We start from the raw sequence: 24,813 nt of genomic DNA, 5'->3' as shown, positions 1-24,813 counted from the left end.
TTTGGCCGACTATTTGTTTCTTATGCTACGTCCTCCTCCGATTAGAAAGACTTTATTTATAAGCCCGCTTCGCTTGGATATGAGCCGCCGCAGCGCCCGATACGCACTTTGTAGGGCCCGAACTAACCCCTTTAATTCACTGGGATTTTAAGTGTTGTTCAGAGGTGGAATAAGAGGCGGGTAGCTCGAGAGTGTGCAAGAACCTCGTGCTTTACAGTCAAAATTGAAACGCGTTTAGCAACAGATACGACTACAGCCTGCTCCTCTGAATACACATAGTAATCGTATGATACGATCGTTGCTGACATCTTTACTATATCTGCCTTCCGACAGTGAGGCAGCTGGTGCCAGAGAGCTCCTACTTTATCTCGGCTCTTGTTGGCGTGCTTTACGAAAGAAATACACGTCGAACGGACCAGACAGGTATCTCTTTAGTGACGTCGGTATCAAGTGCCTAGTGATGTCTATTTCTATTAGGTCATTGCCCCTCTAGAGCAACTTCGCTCGTACTTAGCAGAGCCCCTAATTGTGTCTTGAAGAAAACTGCACTGACAGCATACCTGGCAGTAAGACTGAGCCTGTTCACTGCGTTCTGCACGTCATTTGGGTCTTTTTGGTCCACCATGGCTTCAAGGCCAGCTGGTCTCGATGTATAAAGAAAAGGATTCCTCCAGTCGTAGCCTCAGCAACATGTCCTCGAGAGTATATACACGCACAAGCCAAATGTCTCTACAGCAGCACTTTTCTTGAAGGTCATCTCCATGCGCCTTTTCAACCAGAGTCAGGCGTTACTCATAGCGGTTTTACTGCCCCTTTGCGCCGCTATACAGATTATCAAATGCGGAAATCAAAATCCTCCCAAAAGCCTCGTCGACATAGTCCGGTCATTTGCAGGCAATAAGAAATGCATCAATGCCGAACCATACTATAAACCTACCAAGAACAATGTCGACGCGTATATCCACGTCGTCGTACCCTCAGAGGACAAGAAAGAGGATCCTCCTGTAAGCCTCTAGCTGACGGCATTCTCTCCCTACATTGTATCTTGGAATTAGAATTAACATCGCCGTAGGAATCGAAACTGAAGGAGCAAATGGATGTCCTGAACAAAGCATATGGCCTTACTGGTATGCAATATACCCTCAAGGGCATCGACAGAACGGTCAATTCCGCCTGGGCCAACGGCGACGATCAATCCAATATGAAGAAACAGTTACGCAAAGGTGACTATAAGACACTCAACCTTTACTACATGGACAAGATCACCACTCCAGGTTTACCGCCAGAAGCACTTATCCTCGGCCAGTGCACATTCCCAGTCACCGTTACGGAAAAGTCGGACGATTTCTTCGACGATGGCTGTAGAATGCTAAAGCTAACTCTGCCGGGTGGTACCATTCCCGGTACTGGAAAAGCCACCTTCGAGGGCAAGACCACGGTCCACGAGGTCGGGCACTGGAACGGCCTCTTTCACACCTTTATGGGCGGTTGTAGCGAAATACAGGGTGGAGATTTGGTATGCGACACACCAGCCGAGATAGAGGTACAGAAGAGGCCACAACCTGTGGACACCGGATGTCCAGCTGCCAGGGACACTTGCCAAAACAGTACGGGTCCAAGCATCGCGGGCGTGGACGCTATCCATAACTACATGAACTATTATGACGAGTAAGCTCCGCCACTAAAAGAACCTTGTCATGCAAAGACCGTGGTTTGGCTGACGAAGACAATAGCTCTTGCCTTGACCAATTTACTCCTGGACAAATTCAGCACTTGCAAAATATGTGGGGAAAATTTCGTAAGAGCTCGAATGTATATGCCTAGACCGTTTGGTTGCGATACACAACATTCGTCCTTTGAACCCCTTAGCAAGCGTGTCGATTTGGCCACCAGTATTGTTCTTTTGCATTTCTTCAGTTCGACGACTCGTAATACCCCATGCTCAACAATAATGCATTTTGCCAGGGTGCAGTATCCTACAAGTGATAACGATTCTCAAAAATGTGCTGCACTTTGTGTGAGCGCCTTAAATGTGAACCCCTGGCACATTGCACTCGGCTCGGCGCACAAGTACTGCCACAACAACGCTTTTCAAACTCGTAACTATACTGCATGACGAACGCCGTGCAAGAGGTATGTCTTGAATATTTTACGATTCTAGCTATGGCAACCGACCGTGTCGACGAGGGCTTTCAGCCAGGCAAAGCTAAAAGAGCATTATGAAGTGGCCCCTTGTTTGTGCCCACTGTCACAGTTGCAGAGAACCAGATGAAAGATTATGATAAACACCACGAGGCCTATGTTTGAGTGAGTAGGCCAGGGAGAAGGTTCCTTGGAAGACTTCACCCGTGTGTCTACGCCAGATGTTGATTAAGAAAGGAAAATATACTACTCGGCCAAAGCAATTTAGACCGCGTTAAAGGCTTTACATAACCAATCTTGTAACGCTCGGAGAGCCTTCTTTTTATAAAAAAATGAAACCAACAAGTTTGAGACTATTGCAATTCGAAGTTCGAGTATCAAACTATAAATTTGCTAAATTCCCGCACCCTTTGATTAGCATATCACTTTCACCCGGTGATTCAAGTCAACATGGTCCCATTTTGTGATCCATTTCCTTAAGAAAACAGATAATGGAACACTATGCAGCCACGTGGCCGAGAAAATGGGTCAAATCAGCAGCTGGGCAGGGGAGTGTTTCCGTCTCAATGAGTGAAGAGCATTGCAGGCACATTAACCTGTAGTGTGGTTCGCGATTCCTGGCATCATCGGTGCGTGCTGTTCCGGGATGATCAAGTTGCTCCGCCTAGCTATGCTTTCAAGAGCCTGAACTCGACACAAAAACTGAAAGTCCTACTGTCCTAGGAGGTTGTACGAAGTGTTGCAAGAAAATTTGTTCGAGGGCGCTATGCTGCCGCCGGGACCCCTGGCCGGGATCTCCTGCATATGGGCCGCAGGTTTCTTGGCACATGCATTAGGGTCGGAATGGTGGCGGTTCGACAAGCATACTCGGCAGCTTCCCCTGGACGAGCGGTTAATTCCTAATACATCGATGCAGATCCCGTCCTCTCCCAGTCCCATTTGATGACTGTCTGCGGAGAGTCAGGAGTTGATTGAGATATCGAGTGACGCATGAGCCCTTCGCGTAGGATTGGCCAACGCCCAAGTACGAGTACGTCATAGAAGTATTAATCGACTCTGCTAGTCGCGTCTGAGGGTCTCAGCGACCCACCGAGACTGTCTCTCCGACTCTCGCAGGATGAAACCTAGTTCCAACAGCAAGCTCTTGGCCTTCTGTTGAATGCGCTTCGTTGGGCATCTCAAACACCGATGCCGGATTCGGCAAGCCCGGGAGCAGAGTAGAGAGGCCTGTGTCGTAAGTGGGTTAGGAGCACCCACTGGCCACTCTTCGGGACTTGCCGCCGGCTCGAGTGGTGGCTTGGAACGCCTCCATCCATACTTCACGGAGGCAGTACTAGCAAGCATAGTCCAACCAACCTACCCTCGAACCCTTAAGGCTATCGAAGAAGCCACAGATCGATTCATGTTTCTTCTCCTGCTCACTGCACTCAAGATTCCTTCGGCTCCATGAGCGCAGCACCAGACCTGAATGCGCCGGGGAACCGGTTCGAGAAGCGCAACAACACCATGCCGGGGCTGAGCCATCACCTGCCGGCCGAGAAGCTTCGCTTTTTCTCCAGCCCGCTGGCCCGTCGTGCCGGAGACAGCGATTCGCAGGGCCAGACCGGGGCGTATGCGTCGGATCACAAACACGACGAATGCAAACACCCGCGCAGCCCTGCTGACGAGCTGCCCGAGCTCAAAAAGGTTAATCCTGTCCATGCCATCGCCGCCTTCATTGCCGCTTGTCGCTACGAGACTGCCAGCATGTACTGACGCCGGACCACGCTGAACCAGCATGACGGACCTACCCTGCTCGAGCTCTTCTTCGATCTTTTCTTCGCCGCCAATTACAATGCCTTTTCGGACACTCAAAAAGTCACCAATCACGCACGCTTCAAGGCCTACGTCGGCTATTTCTGGTACGCCTGATGCTGCGATCGTTGCGTACGATCAATCCCTTAATAGGACGCCCGACGACTGACCGACGGCTTCTGGTCCAAGCTTGCTGTGGTTGACTTGGTTTCTCGTCACCCTCTTCGACGTTCGCTATGTCACAGACAGCATCTTTTGTGCGTCAACCAAACTCGCCATCGACCCCTTCGGTGATCAAACAAGCTGACAGGCTCGATCACAAGCTCGCCTGACGAGGGCTATTCAGCTCGGTGTGCTGGTCGGCTTCGTCGTCGTGGCCCCCAAATTTGACCCATCGGACCAGCACTCTGACACGATGCGCGCAATGTGTACGTATGGCACTCCACATGACGGTGCGGTAGTCTTGATGGCTTAAAGACTGTACCAGCCATAATCCTCGCCGTCTCACGCGCGTGTCTGGCCGTCGAATACGGCGCTACACTGTGGCATCTGAGGAAGTTTAAGAGGGCCCGTTTGCCCATCTATACGCAAATCGGCCTCCACATCGTCTCGTCATTGGTTTATCTCGGTGTAGCGTTCTGCTTTAGGAACAACAATAGGAGCCCAGTCTATATGGTCTGGTATTTCTTCTCGGGAGCCGAGGCCATCGGCAGTCTCCTCATATCGAACTTTTCGCCCGTGACAAGCCTCACCAAGACGCACTTGATGAAGCGTATTACGCTGCTCACCGTTATGATCATGGGCGACGGCATTATCCAACTGGCAAAAGAGGTCGTGATTATCGTTAGGAACCTGGAAGCTTGGGGTAATCAGCCACGCCACGGCCGGCCATTTGAGACGGCCGATATGAACTAGAAGCTGACAATTGCGTGTATAGATTCGACCACGATCGGGCTCGTGACGGCCGCCACCACAACCATCTACTTTCTCTTCTTAATCTATTTTGATTGGATGAGATCCGGTTACTACCTGCCCGCCCTGCGTCAGCAACTTTGGGCGAGTTTTCATCTGCCGCTCCATCTCGCGCTCGTCTTACACTTGCAAAGCTTCACCCAGTGGCTCATCTGGTCCACAATCTGGAACCAGATCCGCCGTCTGACAGACTTTGCCGATCCATCCGAGGATGCCTTTCTCTTCAATACGACAAGCATTGCTGTCCGAGATAGCATCAATGCTTCAGTCCAGGCGTTCCTCCGCGACTACCCCCCCAAAGCACTGGAGACGGTCGAGACGATCAACGACGCGCTCCGAAACCTCACCACGATACCTGATAGCTTCTGGTCGTCGCTTGCAAAATATTCCGCTTCGGGGGATTTTGAAGGCGACATTTCGAGAACCAGCAACGTGCAAGGATTCGGCACATTTGTCGACTCAATCTTTTACCTGGTTACAACGCTTGGCAATGTCCTTTTTCAATCGTTCGGCATCGAGATCCAAGGTGAACTTACCGCCCAAAAATCCAAGACGCAAGAAAACCTTAAAGGGGGCGCGCTGCAGTTCAAGGTCCATGAAAAAACGTGGAGTCGCTGTCGGCTAGTGGTATGCAATTCACTCCCCATGGGCTGACCCCTGACCTGTTTGTCCCTTGAGTCATGACCCTGTGCACTTGCTAACAGAAAGCCTCAACAGTTTGCCTATGGATACATCTCAGCTGGCTCAACCGTCGCTTTAATGGCCACACTAGCCATCATCGCGCGGACGGCGCCGTTCAAGACGTGGCCCATTGTCCGAATTGTCCTCGTCTATCTCTTAGCTTTGGGAACCTGTCTAACTGCCTTGCTATGGTATGACGAGGAGAAGAGTGAGGCCTTCCTATCAGGTCCATGGGTTTTGCCGACCATCACCTTTGTTTGGTCCCTCGTATTAATGGTCACGCACATCAACGGGGAACGCGGCAGGAGGCTCGCGAACCGATTCAACCTCTGTTGAGAGTTACAAGCCTTATAATTACTGCACCATGGCGGAGCAGTCGTATAAAGCCCGTCTCATAACATCAATACCACGAAAAACTTGAGATAGGCCTCAATCGTTTGCCAAAGTGGTTAGCAAAGTTGACGTAGGCGCGGCAGCTAGCGGCTCTTTGCCTGCGCCGAGCCCTATTCCCTCAGCATCCGCCCCCATCTCGGTCTATAGAGCGCAAGAAAGGTGGCCAAAAGCTATTAAAGGAGCAGTGTATAATGTAGGAAGCTACTATTCGTATGCTATAACGGTATGGGATTTCATTTGTCAATTAAGATGCCGTAGGGATATAAAGGGGGCATTGGGTAGAGGAAAGGAAGGAGAATACGGAAATGCAAAACCACCCTGCCCAGCCGACATTATTGCCCTCTAAAGAATCAAATAACTTTTCGCTTCCTGTCCGATGATTTACCATCAATTTCCCCTTCTTTCTGCATCTCTATTCGTTTTTCTTTCAGGTGTTTAGGCCAGCGTCTGAACCACTACCAAGGATGAATACCTTTACAGTCTATCAAGCCTGTCTTTCCACATGCTGTTTTTACAGCTAAATACAAAGCAGGGATATAAATGCACCTTGCGAGCTAGTAATAGTGTTAGTTAGAGTTAGCAATCTACCACTCTAGATTAACTAAATAACATCTTCCCATACGCTACATAGAAGGGGGAGGTTTAATATAGTGCACATGGTTAAATTGGGCCAGTTGGGAAGCAGCAGAGGGATTCCTGACTATTAGTGAATTCCTTTAGTGGCGCCCTACTAACTCTACTAAACGTAACGTCACCTAACCCCAAGACATACTGCCTCCCTCTACCAAGGAGACACCTTCCCCCTTCTCTCTAGGAAGAGTCCCATCTCACCGTCCCTCTTCCCCTGAATGATCTCGAGCAAGCCCTCGGCACTCGTCTCGACGCTCTCAGCGCCCGTATCTATCCTGCGCTGGCGGTCTCCCTCACCCCGAATATTGGTGAGGACGTATCCCGGGCAATACGTCCAAACCTTCCCGCCCCACTGCTTAGAGTACTTCAGCATGCAGGCCGACGCCATATTAAGGCCCGCCTTTGATATGCGATAGGGTTCTCCGAGAACGTTATAGTGCTCCCATTGCGGATTCAGTCTGTTGTTGATGGAGCCCAGAACGGAAGAGACGTTAATGATCCTAGGGTTCCCTGACTTCTGAAGAAGCGGTTCGAGCGAATCAAATAACACCATGGGTCCGATCGTGTTTGTATTGAAGGCCTGCATCATCTCCGCCCGCCGGTTCTCCTTTGTCCCGGCCGGGAAGACGCCCGCGTTGTTGATCAGGACGTCAAGCACTCCAAAATCTGCGGTGATCTTGTCGGCAGCGGCCTTGATGGTCGAGTCGTTGGTCACGTCCAGCTCCACGAGGCTGACTGTGCCAGCCGGTTTGCGGGCCTGGACTTGCTCCAGCGCTTTTTTGCCTTTCTCGAGGCTCCGGCAGCCCATGATGACGTGATTAGAGGGCGAGGCATTGGCGATGGCGTAGCTCGATTCTAAGCCGATGCCGTCGCTGGCCCCTGTGATGCCGAGTCAGAGAGGTCGTTGTAGAGCGGCAGGAGTCTCTGATGGACTCCCCAGATGAGCTTTACTGACCAGTAATGAGTATGATTTTCTTAGTGGCCATGCTTGTTTCTTATGCGGGAAGAGGCTGAAAGGGGTCGCGGTAAAAGGTCGACTGGGATCACCTCGTCGTCGTCGTCGATCTGGTTTGTGCTATTGGATGTTTATACCTATCTCTGCAGCGTATAGGGACACTATGACACGAGATGCCCACCCGACCGCCTGCTCCTTAGAGCTCTCTCTTATAGTGCGCTCCCCGCCCCCTTAGGTGTCGACTGACTGCACGGATCCAGACGACGATTCGGCGATCGCCGGTTTGCGCTAGCCAGTTAGCCTGGGATGGAGGAAAGGGAGTCAGAGCACCAAGTACAAAGTAGGTTTTCTGGCCGTGCGCAGTAAAAGCGCCGCCTATTTTACAATTGATTCAAGATTTGTAGCGACTCCCAATGTCACCTTGGCCGCATGACCTCATATCAGCTGAAACCAGTCGGGGGGGGGGGCTTCAATCGTAAAGGAGTTCTGGTAAGTTACACCCTTTCCGCATCCGGGGTAATGTCCCAGAGGCAGTACCAAGAAGCCCCAGTACTGCTTCGAGTTAGTCGTAGCAATGTGGTGCATTGTGAGGGCACACGGACCTCTGGAGCCAGTTTGCCCTGCACATGTTTTTGGTAATATTCTGAGCATAAGAGCAATGTGCGAATCGCTTAGTCGCGGCCCCGGCGGCTTTGTTGACGGCGTTGATCTCGTATTGCAACCGGACGACAGCAGCGTCAAGCCCCCTTCGGCCGTCGGGCGTCGCCGTGAGAGCATCGCAAACGATATCCTTATTGAAGCCCTCCCTGATCTCCTGGCGCAAGCGCACGGAATCATTGACAGTCTAGGCCGCGGCGACGGTTGCGAGGCACAGCTCGCGCATCTCGGGGGCCGTCACGATGTCCTCGGGCCCGCTAATGCTGCTACCAAAATCCAAGCTCTCAAGAACCTGCATTATGTAAGACGACGCGACCGATAGTTAGCTCGAGTACTCGACGAGGCTAGAAGCACGTAAAAAGATGGTGTACTTTGGTTGGCCTTAAAAGCTTCAAACTCAAACTTGAGCTACGGTCTTATATAGGCACGCCCTTTCAAACGCTAAATGTGAGTTTGTTTGTGACAAAACATGATAATTTGTGCGTAATGTTAAAGCGTACACCCCACTGTCAATGTCGACATGCCACTCGAACAGAGAAGGCGAGGTAGAACTGTTCCTAAGGTGGGGGCTGTCTCATTTGTAGAGGGAGGAAGCGTGTCTTGGGTTAGAGTGAAGGTTACGTTTGGTAGGGTTAGATGATAGCAAACCGGTAAGGGTAAAGAGTGAACCGTATAACATTTCCGTGAGACAATTGGCATTATTCGGTGCAAAGATAGCGAAGGCAATTAATAGAGAAGTGTCCAAAGTAATTTATGCAACAGCATATACGTTTGATTATTACAACGAAGCCGCGGCCTGGACGTGACGGTATTCAGGCGTAAGGTTTCAAAGCCGACATAGAGCATTTAAAGTTACCTTAGGTTCAATCTTACCTCGGTGAGCTTGAGCTTTACTCGTGTCGTCGCAAAGCTCATACCAGTGTTAATTAACATGGCTACCTGTATTAAACAAGCGGTTCCCACTCTTATAACCCCGGGATGGATGGCGAATCATCCCTGTAACTTCCGGCATTACCTGCCAGCGGACTACTTAAGAGCATATATCCTCGTGCGTTTAAGTCACCGTTTGTCTTGGAGCTTACTTATTTTCTTGGGTCAAGAGATCCCGCGGTCCAGGATCCCCAAGGGGGTGTGTCGAGAGGCTTATATGTAACCATCAGAGCCGAGAAAGGACTTATCATACGAGTTAGTAACACCTCCATTGGGGGTACCCATGTATTGCCTTGTGTAGCGGTATTTTACCAGCTTAACGGTAGTGCTCAAATTGGTGTCGCGTAGTCCATTACGCCACGCAGGCGAAAGTGGAATGCACACTCTAACAGGTGCGCCGCAATTGACATATATCTAACGACCGGGTCTTCCGACGCATCCCCTCAGGAATCGCGGCTCCACCGGGATTTCTGGACTATAGGCCAAGACGCGGGATTCAAACACCATGCACCATGCCTAATCAAGAGGGGTAGTCATCTATAGGGGACTAAACCCTACACTGCACGCAGGTACCAAGAGAATGGGGGTGGTTAGCTACTCCCTCCGTGCTTGTAACTGTCACAAAGACTACTGTGTCAAGCAGGCAAAAGTGGGATACTGTGAGGAAACCACGGGGTTGTGCAGGCAAAAGTGAAGTGACACTCAAACAGAAGACATGACAGTGGACCCTATATGCCATGGGGGTGCTGGTGGCAGCTGACAGATACATACTCCAATAGGTGCGCTGCAATCGACATATATCTAACAACCGCATCTTCCGTCGGGGGAGACAATGCCCGGCGGCGGGCTGTACTAGTATTCTGGCAATAGGCGGTTCCTGACAGAGGATATGGGGCGGGTAGTATGTGGTATTTTAATAGCAGCTATATATATCCTTGCTCTATCACACAAAGAGAGTCTATCAGGTTTGAAGGGATTTATATACTGTTTATGTCATGGCTACGTTGTAAGGTTTCATGAAAGTTTGGAAATACCAGATTTAAATGGGTGACAAGCAAAGCAGGCATATAAGTCAGGGGCTAAAGAACTGTTAGTTTCTATCTAGCCAGCGGGAATTATGCGACTTCGCAATATATAGGAAAGAACCTCAACTTTGCCCGTCCTTGTAGGAGCCCTTGAAGACCTTCTCAAAGTCATGCTCGAACCATCTAACGCAAGACTTGATGCCTGAAAATTTCCACACCCCGTCAATCTTGGTATAGTAATGTTCATTCGTAGCATGGCCGTGGCCCCGTACCTTGACCGTCTTGAAGTCCGGCGCCGTGTATACCTGATGCGCAACCCGGAGCTGATGATGTCCAACGAATTTAGACTCCGATAGCCGCTCCCATCGGGTTGCGCCAAACAGGTGTTGGGTTTTGACGCAAGGATCGCCAAGGAAGTCATCATGAGACGCCATCGCCATGAAGTCCTCCGCTGGCATGGCTTCCCATTTCCCCTTTCCGATTTGCGTGTAGTCAACGAAAAGAGTGGGTGCGATGATGCTTTTCAATCGAGCCCAATCCTGGAAGTGGAAAACCCGGGTGACGTTAGCAGTCAAACATGCGGCACCCAGAGGGCATTTCACCACCTGCCTTTGCATCATAGCTATCTCCCCAATTGAAAGCCAAGTTGCTCAGTTCGAGATACTCTGGCTACATCAGTGACCCTGCTTAACCGAGGCTTGCCTGGAAGGTCTCACCCTGGAAGGTCAGGGGTTCGAGTGAGCCCCCTCGCGAGGAGGTCTTAGTACCGTTAGTGGGAGATGGATCCATGGTGTCGACAACCGCGCGGAATGGGGTCAAAAGGAAGATGTATGGTATTGAAGTTGTAGCGAGAACCCCGGCTTTATACTTCATGCGGCTGCGTTCTCCTTTAACCCGCTACGGTGCAGTACGACGTGCACTGGCCTGCTGTTTTACTCTCGCCCAGGCGAGAACGATAGAGGATTAGTTTCTAAGCTGGAGCCTCTCATGGTGTATTTGCAGCAAGCAGCAGGGTTGAGCAGGGGAAGCTGAAAGCCAAATGCGGCATTGACCGCAATTTGAATTGAATTTATAGATAAACACCCTAGACGCCAGCTCTCTTCCGTCATCTCCACCTCGCCAGCTAAAACGATAGTGGAAAAGCGAGGAACTTTGCACCTCACTGAGTATGAGAAGAAATCGAGGTTTCTTTTAGATTTCCTTTAAATGACGCCACTTGAGCTATGTTTTTGCCCAGTGCCCTCGAGCGCTAGTAGTAGGCCACGCTTTCAGATTACGCCTCGATTATCAAGGGGCACGGCTCTAGCTAACAAGCACAATTAGCTATAAATAGTATAAGGTATAATTCCTTATTAATACCATAAGCTCAATAAATTCGCCGGGTCTTCGAGGTCTGGGGCAGCGGGGCTACTAGGATTTAGTCCCACACCTCATTTGTACTTGGTATAGATCCGTTCGTACCAGCCCTAGCTATTCCGGCTCGACACACGCACACACATTCGTGCTTTGTGGAGTCATTTTTGAAGCTAGGGCTAGTATGAGCGGATTTCTAATCAGTATAGACTGAGTCTGGGGCTAGTCCTGGTAGCCCGCGCTCCCCAGACCTCGAAGACCTGGCGAATTTATCGAGTTTTACGGTAACTGTCAAGCTGGTAAAATACCGCTACACCATGCAAAATGAGGGCACCCCCAATAGAGGTGTTACTAACGCGCATTATAGGCCCTTTCTTGTCCTGACACAGTAACTATCTCTCTTGGATTTCCTTCGGTTATAGGCATGGTACGTGTTTAATTCCTGCTTCTTGACCATCTAGGAATTCCCGTGGAGCCGTAATCCTTAACGGCGTGTATCGGAATACTCGGCCGTTAGATACCTGTCAGTTGTAGTGCACTTATTGGAGTATACATTCCACTTTTGCCCGCGTGGCGCAGTGGTCTTCGCGACGTAGAGAACTTAAGAAAGACGAGGGGCGATAAATAAGCGGTGCCATAAAGGACTCTACGTCGTAGGCTATGTCCTGAGAATAATAAAAGGCAGAAAGGACCAAGGCTAGAAGGAAGGCCTGGAATTCGCACCAGATAATTACAGATCTTCTAAAGACCCAGAATACAGAGGTTATAAGACTTCTACATCGATATCTAGGAGGAGAAACCAGGTAAAGTGGACTCAGATGCTACCATGTTACAGAGGCGGAGATAGGGATGTCATTGCACATAAGACATGAGGTTTACATAAAAAGATTCTATATTTTAAGGAAGATGAGTTTCATGGCTTTTCCAACACTTTATATATGCAATCCACTACCTAATCACGTCGACTATTTCACGACTGCAGTTACATGTACTTCTCAGTCTGCTATCAACCACTCATGCGTCCTAAAATCGTTCCCTTCCTGATTTCCCTCCTGGTCCCAGCCTTCCACATGTACTCAGTAGGAACCTCCAGTGCAAAGGAGAACCTGACCTGCTGTGTGTCAGTGATGTTGACGAGCAACCAGAGACTGGGATCTGGTAACCTACCATTAACCCATTCGCTATCTGGGCTGGACAAGAATGCCACCACACGCGCGATGTCCTGGGAGACAGCAAGCCTCTTAAGAGGGCTAGAGTTTGCGACTTTCTGGTCGATTTCGTCCATGGACGATGACGCGCTGGCACCGGGCCAATAACGCCACGCGTTACTATGCTGCGTGAGCATAGCGTTCTTGATATTGTTACGAGCATTCGTCACTGCACTTACTCGTCGTACATGTCAGTCTTGACCCCGCCTGGGGCGATGGCGTTGACAGTGATTTGCTTGTGGCCACAATCGACAGCGAAGCTGCGGGCAAAGCCCCCTATAGCCGCCTTGCTGCCGGCATAGAGCGCGTGGTCAGAGATTCCCGCCATGGTTGCCGCGACAGAGGACATGAGGATGATGCGGCCTCCCTTCTCGAGATGCACGTAGGCCTGCTGGGCAACGAAGAATTGGGCTCGGGTATTGAGGTTGAAGACGCGGTCGTAGTCTTCTTCCGTGACCTTGTCCTCGGGCTTGAACATTTCCGTGCCCGAATTCGATACGACAATATCGATTTTGCCGAACTTTTTAATCGTCTGCTGAAAGAGTTGTTTGATTTCAGGCACCTTGCTCACATCCGCTTTGATGGCCACGGCGCTACTGCCTGCCTTCTCGATTTCGGCAACCACCTCCTTGGCCCTGGCCTCGGCGCTGTTATAGTTGACCACCACCGAGGCTCCCCGCTGCCCCAGCTCGACTGCGATTCCCCGTCCGAGGCCTCGGCCGGCGCCGGTGACCAGCGCCACCTTCCCCGCCAAGGGGCGTCCTTGTTGAGAGGAGGATGACATCGGGATGGTTCAGAGTCGGGGGGCGAATAATGTGTTTCGATGATTGAGGCAATGCTGCGAGGTCTGGTGTCTCGAACAACATGAAAAATGAGGAGGGAGAAATGTCTTTTTGTAATATAAAGTCACTTGCTTATCCGTCACGCGCCCGGGTCCGCCGTGACGGCTAAACTTGATGTGAAAAAGCACTCGAAGCAGCACGACCGAATGCGGCGAATGGATTGCTTCATCGACCACAGGCCCGTGTGGCCGCTAGAGAAGCTTATTGCAGCTAGCCGCCAGCACGAGACGATTCTCGTGGATGCAAGGGATGCAATCAACCAAGAAGACCTGAACAAGGGCCTAGTAACAAGAGCACTTAGCGGAGCTTGTGTGTTTCCTTAGTGCCAGGCACTTTAACTCATTCTATTTAGTAGACGAAAATCAACGAAATCCCATGGAATCTCTAGGGAGAATGCGGCGATGACAGGCGCAAGGAGAGACCGGCGAGCCCGATATTTAGGTGAGCTAGCCACTTTGGGGAATTTTGGCGTCCGAGCATGATTGCCGTTGATTTCCGGACAACTTCTACTCTGATTCTAGAGGATTGTACAATCTTGTCGTGGCTCGGACTGATGATGCGTGCGCCCTTCGCTCTGAGAATATAGAAAAGCAGACCGGTGGCAGTTTCATATTGCAGACAGCCTTGTTGGGGCCTTGGTCTCGGTGGATTCACGGCGTGTTCTTTCTCGTTTGTTCCTTGGCGGGGGAGTCGTCATCTTGGCTCCAATAAACAGTTACCTTGTTATGGCCTTGATGTATCTCTCGCTGTAGGTAACAAGCATCTATTGTCTCTACACCCGACTAAGGCGTAGGCAGAGCAAAGTGTTTGCAGTTAGCGGAAGCGACGGTTTCTGTCTAGAATATCTCGATACAAGAAAGCATTTATTAGCAAGTATTCCTGGCTATAACCATAATGAGGACCGAAAAACTAATCAGTCCCCCTAGCCTTTAGTACCCCCTAACTCTAGCACCATGGAAATTCTTCAAGGTGTCATGGGACACCTTGGTTGTTTGGTCTGGAACAAACGTTCTTATGTGTGGTTGGTTGACAAAGCTATCGCTTAGTCAATTTCGATCCCTCTTGTCACTTCACACGCATAGCACGACCACTACTTTTGCCCATTCGGGCTAAGACCATTACATTGAGAAGTAAAATTTAGCAGTATATGTCTTAGTCTACCTATTGGGAGATGGTGCACTATAGCCCATGCATCTCAGTACTTCACTTTGGCCTAGAGTTAATTACATCGTATGTCCTTAACTAGGTAGGGGTCGCGACAAGGCCTTTTACCATGGTGGTTCTAGCACCGTGGCTTTCTCGCATCAGCAGGGTGCGCCAACTAGTGACGGATGCAGGTAAGAGCATTAGGGACGCTTCTAGAGGCAACAAATGCGGCGGTTAACGTGTAAAACACACAGGAAGTCCCATACGGATCCGGATATCTGTTTCCGGCTTGTTTAACACAGAATCCTGTTGGCCCTCGTACATTATGTACACATATCCCCTTTTAGGAGGATAGCGCAATCCATACTCTCTCTCTTAATGCAAGAACTGTATAGCCATTGGTAGCTTTATATAGGTATAAGAAACCTGGATAACTAGCTAAAAGAGGGTATTAAGATGTTTCTATACGCAAGTCACGTCCTTTGCACGCCTTGGCCCGCAGATCCCTTTTCCGACTTTTGGATCCTCTGGGTTCGGGTCGGCCCTCTGGGCTCAGCCCCCCTCAACAGATACTTATTGCAGTCGCTCTGCTAGTTGTCACTACACTCAGTTGAGACCGTTACAGCATAATGTGAATCTGTGTGTGAATACTTGCTGTATTATGCGACATCAATATTCCAGTCTAAATCTATAGCCAGCCCAATCCCTTTTAAACCACATGTAGCGAAGCCTAAGACAAAAGGAAAAAAAGTGACAAAAGACAAGACAAGACAAGAAAGAAATAGAAAACACCCAAGTTCGATGGCGCCCTTCCGCCTCTAGGAGGTCAGGAAGCCAAGCGATTTCCAGGAGTGAATATAGCTGCGAATCACCTCCTCGCTGACAGGCCCGGTCGAAGAGAGCGTCTTGGAGTGCTCAAGTGCATTCTCAACGCCCAGGACAAGGCCGCCACACGACATGCGCAAGTAGTTGCTATCGAGGAAGTCGACCAGGGCCGAGGCCGGATTGTTGTGAGCGGGGGCCCGGCGGACGCGCTCAACCCATTCATGGAAGGGGATAAGGTTCGACTTGGGAATATTGAGCGCGTCGGCGAGGATAGCGCTTGTCCCGCGCCACTCTTGGCCGACGGGGTTATCGATGTGGTAAAAGTCGTGAGGCTTGCGATCCGATACGACTAGGTCCGAGAGCGTACCGGCAACGTCGTCAACAGGCGTCCAGAAGACGGTACCGTCAACGTTGGGCAGCGCTTGAAGCGTTTGCGACGATTTGATGAGGAAGGGGAAGTGCTCCGCGGTATTCCAATATCCGCTCGCCCTGGACCCGGCGATCTGACCTAGGCGGACGACCATAGGACGGAAGCGGTTAGGATACTGGTGTAGCGTCTCGTCGAGCATGCGCTCGCATCCCCACTTAGCGTCGCTATAGCCAGTAGGCAGTACTGCGTCGATATTCATCCGCTGCTCGGGCACTGTAATCCTGTCGCTAATGCTGCCGCTGTGCCCAGCTGTGCCGTAATGGCCGACAACGCTAATAGACGACACCAGCTGGAAGCTAAACTTGAACGACTCCGGGCGGCGCGAGGCGGCATCGCGGGCTAGGTCGATAAGGTTGCGCATCACCTGAAACTGCGACTCAAAGCCGGCGAGGGGCCGCTTGACGCTCATAGGCCATGCGTTATGCACCAGGTGCGTAACGGAGCCGGCCAGGTGCTCGTAGTCGCTCTCCGAGAGGCCAAGTCGAGGCTTGGCCGAATCTGTCTGATAGACCTGTAGCTTATGCTTGAGCGCCTCGGGGAGACGAATGCCTCTGGTTGTCATGGCCTTGTCCTGACGCTCGTTAGCCTCACTGCGGTTTTTGCGGTTGAGGCAGACGACGGCTTCGACATCGGCCAGCTGCGCGATATGCGTGACCAGGTAGCAGCCTAGGTTGCCCGAGGCACCCGTGACCAGGACGACCTTGCCGCTGTCAGCGCGCTGGGGCGACGACGTCGGGCCAGAGAAGTCGGCGACATGCTTGGCCACGAGCTCGTCGACGGCCGCCTTGCGGGCTGCGCGCGCAGCCGTGTCCTTCTCATGGTCGGCTTTGACCGTCTGCTGGCTCTGCTCCTTGGTGGCCTCGGCGATGGCAGGCTGTTCCTCCTCAACATTCGAGTCTGGGGCCAGCAGCTTCTTGATGTCGGCAACAGTCGAGCACTCGAGGAAGAGCGACTCATGCTGAATATCGAGGTCAAGCTCGCTCCGGAAGCGGCTGACGATGACAAGGGATAGCAAGGAATCAACGCCCGAGTCGGCAAAGTTGGTATCGTCGGTTAGGTCTTCTAATCCCAAGCCGCTCTCCTCGGAGATAATGGCAAGGGCGCGTTTGAAGTCGACATCGGAGAAGCTCTGGTCTATGGCAGCCTCGGCGATAGCAGGCTTCTTCTCCTGTTTAACCTCCGAGTCTGGGGCCAGCAGCTTCTTAATGTCGGCGACGGTCGAGCACTCGAGGAAGAGCGACTCATGCTGAATATCGAGGCCGAGCTCGCTCCGGAAGCGGCTGACGATGACAAGGGATAACAAGGAATCAACGCCTGAGTCGGCAAAGTTGGTATCGTCGGTTAGGTCTTCTAATTCCAAGCCGCTCTCCTCTGAGATAATGGTAAGGGCGCGCTTGAAGTCGACCTCGGGGAAGGGGCTCTCGAGCATGGTGACGTCGGTGACGCTCGAGGTCCTCGATACGGACCTACTGGCCTCGCTGTCGGAAGAGGGCGGGGTCGAGGTAGCGGTCTGGCCGTTAAAGAAGGTCTTGAGGTCGCCGATGAGGGGGTACTCGTAAAAGAAGGCGTTAAAATCGAGGTCTATGTCAAGCTCGTTCTTAAAGCGGGCCGAAATACTCAGGCCGAGAAGGGAATCGATGCCGACGTCGCCCCAGGCAACTCCGTCACCAAGCTCCTCGAGGCCGAGCCCGCTCTCCTCGGAGATGATCTGAAGCGCCTTGGCCAGACTGGAGGGGTTGACGCCGGTAGGCTCGGCTGCCGCCTGTCGAGGGTTGCTGGCCGGAGGGGCGGCAGGCTTCTGCTGTTGCTGCTTCCGAGGCTTCTCGACCTGCTGCGGCTGCTGCTTCCGAGTCTTTTCGCCGCTCTCGATAGACAGGATCACCCTCAGGACTTTGCGAGGGACGCCTTGCATCTAGAGTGGGAGGTCAGCATATATATACCTATGATTCAGGTAAGTTGACGGGCACATACCGCAAGCTGGCCAAAGGCAGCGACAACCTCATCGCCATCGCAGACAACGATGTCACCTTTCCATAGCTTATCGGCCCCCTCTTTCATATGAGTATAGGTAGTATAGACCTTATTGAAGTCAATCGGCTTAAAGGTCTGGAATGAGCCCCAACCGTGATTGATAAAGACTTCCACATCGAGGTCATTGTTATCATTGCAGTTGACAGAAAAGCCGCTGGCTTGGGTAAGAGCGTCGATAATAGCCGGATGGGTATGGAAGTGGCCGTCCTTCTTGACGGTATTAAAGCTGAGGCGACTGGATGCCTGAAGCGTATCGCTATCGAGAAGAACCTCATCGACAGCGCGATAGTCCTCGTGGAAGCGGGCCAGCGGGCGGAGAGCGCGGTAGAACATTGGCCGATTGAAGCGGGCCGTCTTGCCAGACGCGAGGCCATCGCGCAGCGTCTTCATGTTCTGCTTGGTAGTGGCCAATTTGGCCTGCAGCTGCTTCTGGAGGCCGCCATCGGGGAAGCGGACGGCGCAGCGGGCGTGCTCCTGCAGGCGCTGCTTGTTGTCAAAGGACATGAACTTGATGTCCGCCTTGCCGGCGGCCCAGCTGACGTGGGCCTGCAGCAGCTGCTTGGTGGTGCCGGCGGACAGGATCAGAGCCTTGCAGATGGTCAGGTCGCAGACGTCGATGACGCCGGCGGCCTGGCCCAGGCTGTAGGTCTGCGCCAGATGGCGGCCGAGACTAAGGGCCATGTCGGCGTAGACAGAGGGCGTGCAGAGCGGGACGCCGTCGACCTCGTGGCCCTGGACGAGGGGGCTGAGGTCCTCACGGGCTATGTCGGCCTCGACCACCATCTGGCCGCTCGTTGCGGAGCCCGACTCCTCGACGATGCGGTGGATCGTGGTACTGGTGAGGCCGTCCACAGGGCTCGATGACGATCCAGGCAGGATTAGGGGCGGGTCACCCTTGCGCAGCGTCCAGTCGTTGACGTACTGGATCCAGTAGTCCTTGAGGTCCCAGCTATAGGCGTTCAGGGGCAACACGACGTGCGAGGCGGTAAAGTCGCGGTGGTATCCGGGCCAGCGGATCTCGGCGCCGGCGGTGTAGAGGGCCTTGAGCGTCGCGGCCAGCGTCTCCCAGGCCGGGCGGCCGCGCTGCAATGTCGCCAGCGTCGTCACCTTCTGGCCGAGCACGGCCCGGACCATGCCGCCGACGGCCGGGTGCGGGCCGAGCTCGAGCGCTGACGTGTGATCCGTCACGAGGCCGCTGCTCCGGGCGGTGAGGAGTGCCTGCTGCATGTTGACGGGCTGGCGCAGGTGGCGGGCCAGATAGTCGGCGCCAAAGTCGCCGGCGCTGCCCTCGGCGATGACGGAGCCGTCGAGCGGGCACAAGACAGGAACGCGGGCGGTCGAGTAAGTGACGCCGCTGGCGGCGGACTTGAAGTCGTCCATGATGGGCTCGACCTGGGACGAGTGGAAGGCATAGGGGACGCAAAGCATCGTCGTCTTGAAGCCGGCCTCGCCAAGGGCGGCGGCGAGGTCTGCCACCTGGCCGCTGGTCCCGGCCAGGACCGTCTCCACCGGCGAGTTGATGCAGGCCGTCTCGTAGCTGAAGCGGCCGTCGAGGGCGCGGGCAATCTCGTCGGTCGAGCCCCTGACGACGAGCATAGCGTGCGTATCACGCGTGCACTTGGCCTCGAGGAGCTGGGCACGGCGGCCGACGAGATAGACGGCATCGGCGTCAGACAGCACGCCGGCGGCGTTGAGAGCAGCGTATTCGCCCAGGCTATGACCGACAACGGCGGCAGGCGTCACGTTCCACGACGACCATAGCTTCGTCAGGGCAATCTGCATGCAGACGGCAGCCAGCTGGATAGTCGTCGGCGAGAAGGCAGCCATATCCTGGCCGTCGGGCGCCGTGATGAAGGGCAGGAAGGCGGGGAAGCCGAGGTTCTGGGCCATCTGGTCGAGAAGGGAGATCTCGCGGCGAAAGAAACTCAGGTGCTCGAACAGCTGGCGGCCCATGCCGGGGTACTGGGCGCCCTGGCCGGTATAGGTGAAGAGAAGACGGGGCACGGTCTTGACCGCCGTCGTGCCGGCGCTGTCGCGCAGGGCGGCGTCGATCTGGGCGCACACGTCGTTGATGGACGTGGCGGCCAGCATGACGCGGTGTTTGTAGTGGATTCGGCGGGCCGTCGTGGTGTACGACAGCTGGCCCAGAGCCATGTCCGGGCTGGCGCGGAGCAAGGCCTGCAGGGCGCGCAGGTTGCCCTGGAGCGAGACGACGCTCTTGGCCGAGCAGGCGACGAGGTGCGGGCCGCGCGGGTCGGCAGGCCCGGCCGGCGTCTCCGGACGGGCGGGCGCGTCCTCGAGCAGGAGGGCCGTGTTGCCGCCGGCGGCGCTGAAGTTGTTGATGAGCGCCCGGCGCGGCGCCGAGGTGCGGGCCCAGCGGGTCGGCTCCATGGCGATGTTGACGTTGCGGGCGGCCAGGTCGGTAGGGAACTTCTGATTAATACGCGTTTTGATGCCGCAGTGCGGGACGATGGTATCCTTCTTGAGCATGAGCAGGACCTTGACCAGGCTGCACACGCCCGACGCCGACTCGCCATGGCCGATGTTGGCCTTGACGGAGCCGAGGTAGAGCGCCTCGTCCGGGCCTCGGGGGCGGGGGGCGCCGGCCGGGGCGAAGGTTCCAAGGACGCTCGACATCTCGCTCGCATCGCCGGCCTGGGTGCCGGTGCCATGCATCTCGATATAGCCGACCGAGTACGGGTCGATGCCGCCCTGGTTGAGGATCTTCTTGAAGATGGCGCGCTGAGCCCCTTCGCTTGGGCGAGTAATAGACTCAGACTCGGCCGAGTGGTTGGTAGAGGTGCTCAAGACGGTGGCCAGGATCGGGTCGCCATCGGCCAGGGCGTCGTCCAGGCGCTTGAGGAGGACGGTAGCGGCGCCTTCGCCGCGGCAATAGCCATCAGCGCCATCGTCAAACGTCTTGCAGTTGCCCGTCCGCGAGAGGAAGTGGCCGCGGTCGAGGCCAGCGAACAGGTCCGGGTTCGTCAGGACGTTTGTCCCGCCCGCGATAGCCATATCGACGTCGCCGTTCCAGAGCGAGTTGCAGGCCAAATGGATGCCCGCAAGACTCGACGAGCAGGCCGTATCAACAACATAGCTTGGCCCACTGAATTTGAAGTAATAGTTGATTCGCCCGGGGATGAATGCGCGGTTGCCACCAGGGATGAGATATGTGTCGATATTCTGCGCGGCGTTTGTCTCGCGCCAATCGTCGCTTGTGACGCCATAGAAAACGCCAACGCGGTCACGACGAGTCGACGGAGTGGCATCCGGCACGATACCGGCCTGCTCAAGCGCCTCATAGGCCGTCATGAGCGCGAGCCGCTGGGACGGGTCGATCTGTGGCGCCTCGCGGGGCGAGATGTTGAAAAAGCGGGCGTCGAAATGGCCTGGCTCGTCGATCCAGCAACCAAAGGGCGTCCTGCTCGTGTTCTTGGCCTTGCCCGTCGGGTCCACGTGCGTCCGCACGTCCCAGTGCTTGGCCGGCACCGTCTTGTGCACGTCGAGGCCCTGGTGGAGCAGCTCCCAGAAGGCATCGTTGCCACTGGCGCTGGGGAAGCGACCAGACATGCCGATGATGGCCAGCTTGGACTTGCTGGCGTTGCCGCTGCTGCGCGTCTGCTGCTGCTGCGGCCGCGGCGGCAGCGACGAGGGCACCAGCGAGCGCAGGGGCGTCTGCTGCAGCGCCTCGTACACGAGCTGGTCGGCTGTCGTGGCCAGCGGCACGACGGCAAAGGACGCGGGCTGGGCCTCGCGCAGGCTCTGCTGGAGAGAGTCGAGGACGGCGGCCCAGCGGATGGGTTGCAGCAGGATCTGGGCCACGGCGGCCTCGAGCAGGGCGTCAAAGGCCCGGGGCCTGGCGGGAGTCGCGGCCGACGTGCTGGCCAGCAGCGGCACGCGCTCGTGGGCGTCGCCGGCGGGGGCGAGGCCGTCGACGATGGCGGCGACGTCGAGCTGCGAGTACAGGTGCGGCGCGTGGTAGGGCCCGTAGACGGGGACGGCGCGCGAGCGCACGCCCTGGAAGCCGGGCGAGCCCGCCAGCTGGGCCAGCGTCTGTGGCGGCCCGCCGACGGCGATGCCGCTGGGCGAGTAGGCGGTGACGTAGGGCTGGCTCGTGATGGGGAGCGACTGTGGCCGTCAGTATGTGTGACAGTATGTGTGATGCGGGTAGAGAGGGTGGGAAGGTGGCAGGGCTGTCGTCGTTGACTCACCGACTGCTCGCAGAAGTCGCGCACCGCCGCTTCCGACGATGCGCCCGCCACAAGCATGGACCAGCTCTGGTCCTTCGAGTCGGCCCGGGGCGCAATGCGCTGCCCGGCGTCCGCCACCTGCTTGCCGACGCGGAACGCGGCCTTGACAGCGGCCACGCCCAGCGGCACAAGCTCCAGCAGGTTGTCGCTGCAGCTGACAGCTGCCGCGGCCAGTGCGCCTGTGCAGATGCCGACGACGCGAGCCTCGTCGCCACCGACCCTGCCGTTCTTGGCTTGGCTGGAAGGAGAGTCAGCGCTGTGTTTGTTGTGAGAGAGAGTGAGAGAGAGTGAGAGAGAGGGAGTGAGAGAGTGAGTGAGAGAGAGTGTGTGTGTGTGTGCAGGGAAAGGGGGAGTGAGAGAGAGTGTAAGAGAGAGTGTGTATGTGTGTGTGAGAGAAAGGGGAAGTGAGAGAGAGGTGAGAGGGCCAGAGAGAGAGAAACACTTACACGATAAACGTGGCCAGCTGGAAGATGCACGTCACCGCCATGTCGAGAGCGATGGATCGCTTCTCGCCTTCGTTCCACGAGGCCAAGTCATCGAGGCTCGTCAAGCGCGGCACACTCTGTCGCGCCTCGTAAGGCAGCTCGTAAATCTCGCCTCGCAGCGCCTCGTATGCCTTGGCCAGGAACTCCTCCAGCACGGGGTTGTTCCTCTGCCGGAGCAGGGCCTTGAGCTGGGGCTGGACGTCGAATGTCTGGTCACCGAAGAGGTAGAGCTTCATGTTGCTAGCGGCGGCCATTGTGTCGGAGGTCGTGGAGTTGATGGGATATCTAAAGGAAGTCTAGTATGTCGTCAAGGCCAAGTATGGATGAAGCTTCTAATTAGATAGATGTGAAGAATAGATGGTCTAGAAGAATGGACAGAGTGTATAAGGCAACTGTATAAGGCAACTGAAGATATTAAAAGGTATTCGAAGAGATGCACTGGGCTGGCGAGGTCAGGATGGATGTCCAAAAACCAATGGAAGGAGGATCCAACGACATTCTTTATACTCGCTCAACATGTCCTCTTTACAAATAGTGACAGATGCCCGTTCAACACAGCACTCAGCATTGACTGTGCACGGATGACACACGACCCGGCCATCGCCGGTCGTGCTAGCCAGTTCGCAGTAAGGTTTGCCGCGCGTAGTGAACCGCGGCCCATTTTACAAATAGACTATGGTCGTATACAATGAATCAAGGCTGAGACGTGAAGCTAACGGTGAACAATGCCCATGTACGTAACTTGCGGCCTCCATCGAGGCTTGGCCACATGTAGAAACCAAATACGAAGCCACAGTTTTAAAGCTTGGATACGGCGAGAGATGGTGCATGTAAGAAGACACGAACAAGGAGTGCCTCGTGTCCATCAATGCCATCTGCTGTCGCTGTTGCATGTTTCAGGCACGAACCCAAATTGCACCTCCATCTGTCCTGCACGCCATCTTCTCGACGATCCAGGTAGCACAAGCACCTGATCATCACACCTTTTAGGATGACCACAAACTTGCGCGTGTAGAGTCGAGACGCGATGCCTCAGAACTAGAGCCTCTCGACGCTTGGCCTTGACTCAAGCAGCGGTTGACGCTGGTCCGAGAGGAACGACGAGCGGCGCACAACTACCTCGCGGCTCGGATGGAAGTGGCTCATCAACTCACTAAGCCCCTCGTTGTGGAGGAAACCTGACCTCACCACGTCCATGAGACCGAGGAGTCCAGAGATACCAAACCGAAATGGGATTGATTAATTACCATTGTTCCCACCTCGCCCCGTCCTCGAGAGGGCCCCATTTGTTCCAGTCTCTGACGGGCATGGCCACATTCCTGCCGTGATGGATCGAGTTACCGCCCCTGATGGCATAAGGTTCTCCCAGGCCCCAGTGTCGGTGCCGCCGCAGGGGCCGCCGTACTCCGTAGTGTCCGCCGTCTCCAGCTAGGCAGGCAGCAGTTTGCGAGATGCACTGGCGGATAGTGTTTAGTGTTTCTTAATTTAGGGCCTGATCGACGACAGCTGAACGGGAAAACGGCGGCCGCGCACACCGGCTAGAAGAGCATCCTCACTCGAGTTAGCTGCATATTCCGTGTATGTATTTGACAGGCTCGAGACTCCTCCTTTCGTAGTTGCATGTGAACCCCTATTCCGCATGTATCGCGCTAGGAAGCGCCGCGTCGATGCTTCATTAGGGAAAGTTGCCAAACAAGACGTCTTTTCCCGCTGTTTTTCGCCTGAAATCAATTCAGGCGGCTCCAAAGCCTTTTTGGCCCCTTTTGTTGACGCGTACACCATCCTGTTTAGTAGGTACAGTAGACCAAAAAGTGGATGAGTGTGGCCGGCCATGACGCAACGCCCACGCCGCACAATTAGGTGCGTACAGTAGAGACTACAGCAGGGCTAGAATGTTGTGTTATGTGCGCCCCGGCGGCGTTGTGACTAGTGTGTCTCTATAAGAGGCCTACCTCATACAAATCTTGCCGTGCCCGTCCTTCTTAGACTGCTACGGACGTCCGCCTTGTCCCATTGTGCAGTTATTACCCCCCCCTCGGCCAGTCTCTATGACTTGTGCTTGGT

General features: G+C 54.3%; 7 protein-coding genes across 7 annotated transcripts; 3 read left to right on the top strand and 4 right to left on the bottom strand.

The window, feature by feature from the left end:
* Nucleotides 1–1,093: 1,093 nt before the first annotated feature.
* Nucleotides 1,094–1,824, top strand: HRG_04141 (uncharacterized protein; the record flags this gene model as incomplete). The annotated part of the gene is made up of 3 exons (XM_044862612.1): nucleotides 1,094–1,490; nucleotides 1,584–1,668; nucleotides 1,734–1,824. The coding sequence occupies 3 exons, from the start codon at nucleotides 1,094–1,096 to the stop codon at nucleotides 1,822–1,824; spliced, it is 573 nt and encodes a 190-aa protein (XP_044723638.1).
* Nucleotides 1,825–3,588: 1,764 nt separating this feature from the next.
* On the top strand, nucleotides 3,589–5,925 carry HRG_04140 (Low temperature requirement A; the record flags this gene model as incomplete). Its single annotated transcript, XM_044862611.1, has 7 exons — nucleotides 3,589–3,828; nucleotides 3,919–4,043; nucleotides 4,126–4,193; nucleotides 4,260–4,364; nucleotides 4,424–4,801; nucleotides 4,874–5,535; nucleotides 5,626–5,925. The coding sequence occupies 7 exons, from the start codon at nucleotides 3,589–3,591 to the stop codon at nucleotides 5,923–5,925; spliced, it is 1,878 nt and encodes a 625-aa protein (XP_044723637.1).
* An 838-nt stretch (nucleotides 5,926–6,763) lies between these two features.
* Nucleotides 6,764–7,598, bottom strand: HRG_04139 (short chain dehydrogenase domain-containing protein; the record flags this gene model as incomplete). The annotated part of the gene is made up of 2 exons (XM_044862610.1): nucleotides 6,764–7,491; nucleotides 7,568–7,598. 2 exons carry the CDS (start codon nucleotides 7,596–7,598, stop codon nucleotides 6,764–6,766), a joined length of 759 nt encoding a protein of 252 aa, XP_044723636.1.
* A 627-nt stretch (nucleotides 7,599–8,225) lies between these two features.
* HRG_04138 (uncharacterized protein) lies at nucleotides 8,226–8,546 on the top strand (the record flags this gene model as incomplete). The annotated part of the gene is made up of 1 exon (XM_044862609.1): nucleotides 8,226–8,546. The coding sequence occupies one exon, from the start codon at nucleotides 8,226–8,228 to the stop codon at nucleotides 8,544–8,546; it is 321 nt and encodes a 106-aa protein (XP_044723635.1).
* Nucleotides 8,547–10,301: 1,755 nt separating this feature from the next.
* HRG_04137 (scytalone dehydratase domain-containing protein) lies at nucleotides 10,302–10,968 on the bottom strand (the record flags this gene model as incomplete). Its single annotated transcript, XM_044862608.1, has 3 exons — nucleotides 10,302–10,718; nucleotides 10,789–10,844; nucleotides 10,896–10,968. 3 exons carry the CDS (start codon nucleotides 10,966–10,968, stop codon nucleotides 10,302–10,304), a joined length of 546 nt encoding a protein of 181 aa, XP_044723634.1.
* A 1,640-nt stretch (nucleotides 10,969–12,608) lies between these two features.
* Nucleotides 12,609–13,524, bottom strand: HRG_04136 (enoyl-(Acyl carrier protein) reductase domain-containing protein; the record flags this gene model as incomplete). The annotated part of the gene is made up of 3 exons (XM_044862607.1): nucleotides 12,609–12,643; nucleotides 12,700–12,860; nucleotides 12,920–13,524. 3 exons carry the CDS (start codon nucleotides 13,522–13,524, stop codon nucleotides 12,609–12,611), a joined length of 801 nt encoding a protein of 266 aa, XP_044723633.1.
* Nucleotides 13,525–15,546: 2,022 nt separating this feature from the next.
* HRG_04135 (starter unit:ACP transacylase in aflatoxin biosynthesis domain-containing protein) lies at nucleotides 15,547–23,003 on the bottom strand (the record flags this gene model as incomplete). Its single annotated transcript, XM_044862606.1, has 4 exons — nucleotides 15,547–17,895; nucleotides 17,955–22,142; nucleotides 22,226–22,502; nucleotides 22,711–23,003. The coding sequence occupies 4 exons, from the start codon at nucleotides 23,001–23,003 to the stop codon at nucleotides 15,547–15,549; spliced, it is 7,107 nt and encodes a 2,368-aa protein (XP_044723632.1).
* Nucleotides 23,004–24,813: the final 1,810 nt, after the last annotated feature.

Source organism: Hirsutella rhossiliensis (genome assembly GCF_020360975.1).
Source record: "Hirsutella rhossiliensis strain HR02 chromosome Unknown scaffold00003, whole genome shotgun sequence".
NCBI classification, from domain to species: domain Eukaryota; kingdom Fungi; phylum Ascomycota; class Sordariomycetes; order Hypocreales; family Ophiocordycipitaceae; genus Hirsutella; species Hirsutella rhossiliensis.
Note: the sequence above shows the minus strand (reverse complement) of the source record. Positions and strands in the feature narration are given on the sequence as shown.